At 40.0% G+C, this 2657-nt stretch overlaps 1 protein-coding gene across 1 annotated transcript in view; it reads right to left on the bottom strand.

Annotated features, from left to right (window-relative positions):
• Positions 1–2657, bottom strand: part of LOC106525092 (kinesin-like protein KIF20B) — a gene marked incomplete at its 3' end in the record, with an annotated part of 24183 nt that overhangs the window by 3250 nt on the left and 18276 nt on the right. The window contains 4 exon segments of the mRNA XM_014019204.1: positions 119–288; positions 539–707; positions 810–930; positions 1115–1254. Of these exon segments, the coding sequence (XP_013874658.1) occupies positions 119–288; positions 539–707; positions 810–930; positions 1115–1254 (600 nt within the window).

The following is a 2657-nucleotide window of genomic DNA, read 5'->3' as shown; positions in this document are numbered from 1 at the left end:
GAAATATATTTATGTTTGTGGTTGTAATGTGACAAAATATGGAAAAGTTCAAGGGGTATGAATACTTTTGCAAACCACTGTATGTGATTGCTCAGGTAGTAGTTGCAGCTATCCCTACCTTCAGCTGATCTCCACTCTCCGCTTTAACTGGCATCAAACAGTTCTGTGAGTCCAGCTCCATCGTCTCCTGCAGGTCTCCCAGCTGCTTCTCCAGCCGGGCCACGTCTGATGGCTTCTCCTGGAGCTGCAGTAGAATCCTGTTTTTCTCCTCATCCTCTACAGAACCAGCTTCAGCAACAAAATAAAACAGAAGAGGATGAGAAAAATAAAACCGGTGCAACAACTAAAAAATGTGTTTCTTATATTCAATTCAAATTCAAATATACTTTATCGATCCCAGAGGGAAATTGGGTAAAATTATAGGCATTTAACTTATATTAAGGCAATAGTAGCGAAAATGGGTTTAATTTGTTTTTGAAGTTAAGTTCCTGTCTCTAAAAGAGGTTATTTTCCTCCTGGAGTCTTTGTGTGGTTTTACCAGTCTGGGTGTGTTGCTGTTGTTGTTGAGCCGTCAGGTCCAGAACCTTTGTCTCTGGGTTCTCTACACTGTACTGTGCAGTTTGGACTGAGACTGAACACACACCGGCTGGATCAGTCAAATCCTGCAAGTCCACCAGTTCAGGGGCATGGGAGATCAGACATTTGTTCTGACAGAGAAAAAAACACACATCCTCATCTTATTCTCAGAAGTACAAGTCAAATCACCGTGCAGAGCAAATGAACGTGAACAGAAGAATAAAGTGTGTTACCATGGTTTCTACATCGTGTTTGGATTCAGCGACGGACATGTTGTTAATCAAATTCTTGAAAATCTCCAGCCTCCTTTCTGCTCGCTCCTCCAAAATGTCTCTTTCCCTGACCAGACGCTCACTGGCAAACACAAACACGACCAGGCTTAAAAGATGAGAAAGCTTCATCTAATAACCTCTGGTAATTATTTTATTTGAAGTACAGTTTTTAAAACTGTGAAACAGAAACCAAGAAGAACGTGGCACAGAATGAACATACAACTACATCTGACTTAAAGTCAACAAAACTAATGAAAATGTCTCACCTGTAATTATTCTGCATCTCAGAGAAAAGTTCTGAGAACTCTCGACTGACTTCCTCTCGGATCTGAGCCTCCAGGAGCATATTCTCTGCACGCTGCTTCTTCAGCTGGACCTGCAGCTGCCTCAGCAGCGCCACCTGTCTCTGAGGACACAGAAAACCAAAAGGAAAATCTAGAAAATTTCCAGGAAAATGCAGCTCTCGAGAAAAATTTAAACATCCACCAACTTTATTCTTAGAATAGGGGGAAAGTAATTTGGGATCAACTTTGTAGTACTCCAAGCCGTCACAGAGTCAGACTTTCATTTTAAAGAGAATCCGAGAGGTTAAAGTCTCTTCTATTTGCTCTTTTGGTTTTTGGTTTCCAACATGAAGTGGTACTTTAAATACTGGATTTTCTAGGGCAGTTGTGATGGGAAAATATCAGAAAAAAAGGCTGCAGGGTAATCTAGAAACCAGTAGCAGAATCTGCTGAGTCACTGGGTGCCATGATGACTCTCACCCATTTTTTTATTTCATTTTTTTTTTGGACAGCACAATGTAGCACTTTAGGCAGGAAGAAACACAGTAAGCCTCAAATAGTGGACATTAAAATGAGTACCAAAAGGCTCGATAAATGTTTTCATTTTATGTTTGTACTGTTTGTTTTGTGTGGGAAACACAACAAAATAAGACCCTACACTTCAGGTTTTGAATAGAAAACTCAGATCTCAGATACAATGGAAGTCAATGCATTGTGGGGGTTTTAGAGAAAGTCACAAGTCTTAGTAGTGAGGGCTTATACTGCGTTTAAAAAAACAAGGACAAAAATGCATAAATTTTGACATATTAACTGTATAAAAAACTGTAAAGGAAAACTTTTGTTCATCCCCTGGCTGTTTATTTGTTTTATTCACACACAACAAAACAATCTCACCGAGTTAGCTTATTTGGACGAGTTTCTGAGGTATTTTGGCCGCTGTTGCTTCCTGTACCTGCTGTTACCTGCTAACAGGGTGAGCTCTGAGCTCCCCTCCCGACACAGCGCGGCTCACTAAAACAAAAGCGTCCTCCAAAAATATGAAGCGGTGTTATGGTAACGTTTTGGACAGAACAATATTCCAGCGGTTCTTCATTTATCTGGAGAAGAACTTTTCTGTAAGTTCTGTGAGCACACGATGGGCTGGACGCGACGTGAAGACCACTTCCTGACTGAGTCACTTCATAAACAGCAGCTGAGAGACATGCTGCAAACTTTTGAACAATCAGAAGCTGGGACTTTATGCAACATGTAATCGTGTGCAGAATCAGATATTCTTTCAGAAAAAATGAAACCGTGTTTGTTGTTTGATAAAGCTCTGTAAACAGGAGGGGGTCGTGGCGGTTTGGGGTTCCTCCTGTAAGAAAAATATATGGTGTTCAAAATGGTATGTCTGAATAAACAGGAATCAGCTGGATTTCTTCATAAAACTTGATTTTCAATCTTATGACTCCAATAACTTTATTAACGTGAGATCCTATGATTTACACATAAATGTTTTTTTCTTGGTAAATACCTTTTTTAATAC

Source organism: Austrofundulus limnaeus, unplaced genomic scaffold, assembly GCF_001266775.1.
Source record: "Austrofundulus limnaeus strain Quisiro unplaced genomic scaffold, Austrofundulus_limnaeus-1.0 Scaffold211, whole genome shotgun sequence".
NCBI classification, from domain to species: domain Eukaryota; kingdom Metazoa; phylum Chordata; class Actinopteri; order Cyprinodontiformes; family Rivulidae; genus Austrofundulus; species Austrofundulus limnaeus.
Note: the sequence above shows the minus strand (reverse complement) of the source record. Positions and strands in the feature narration are given on the sequence as shown.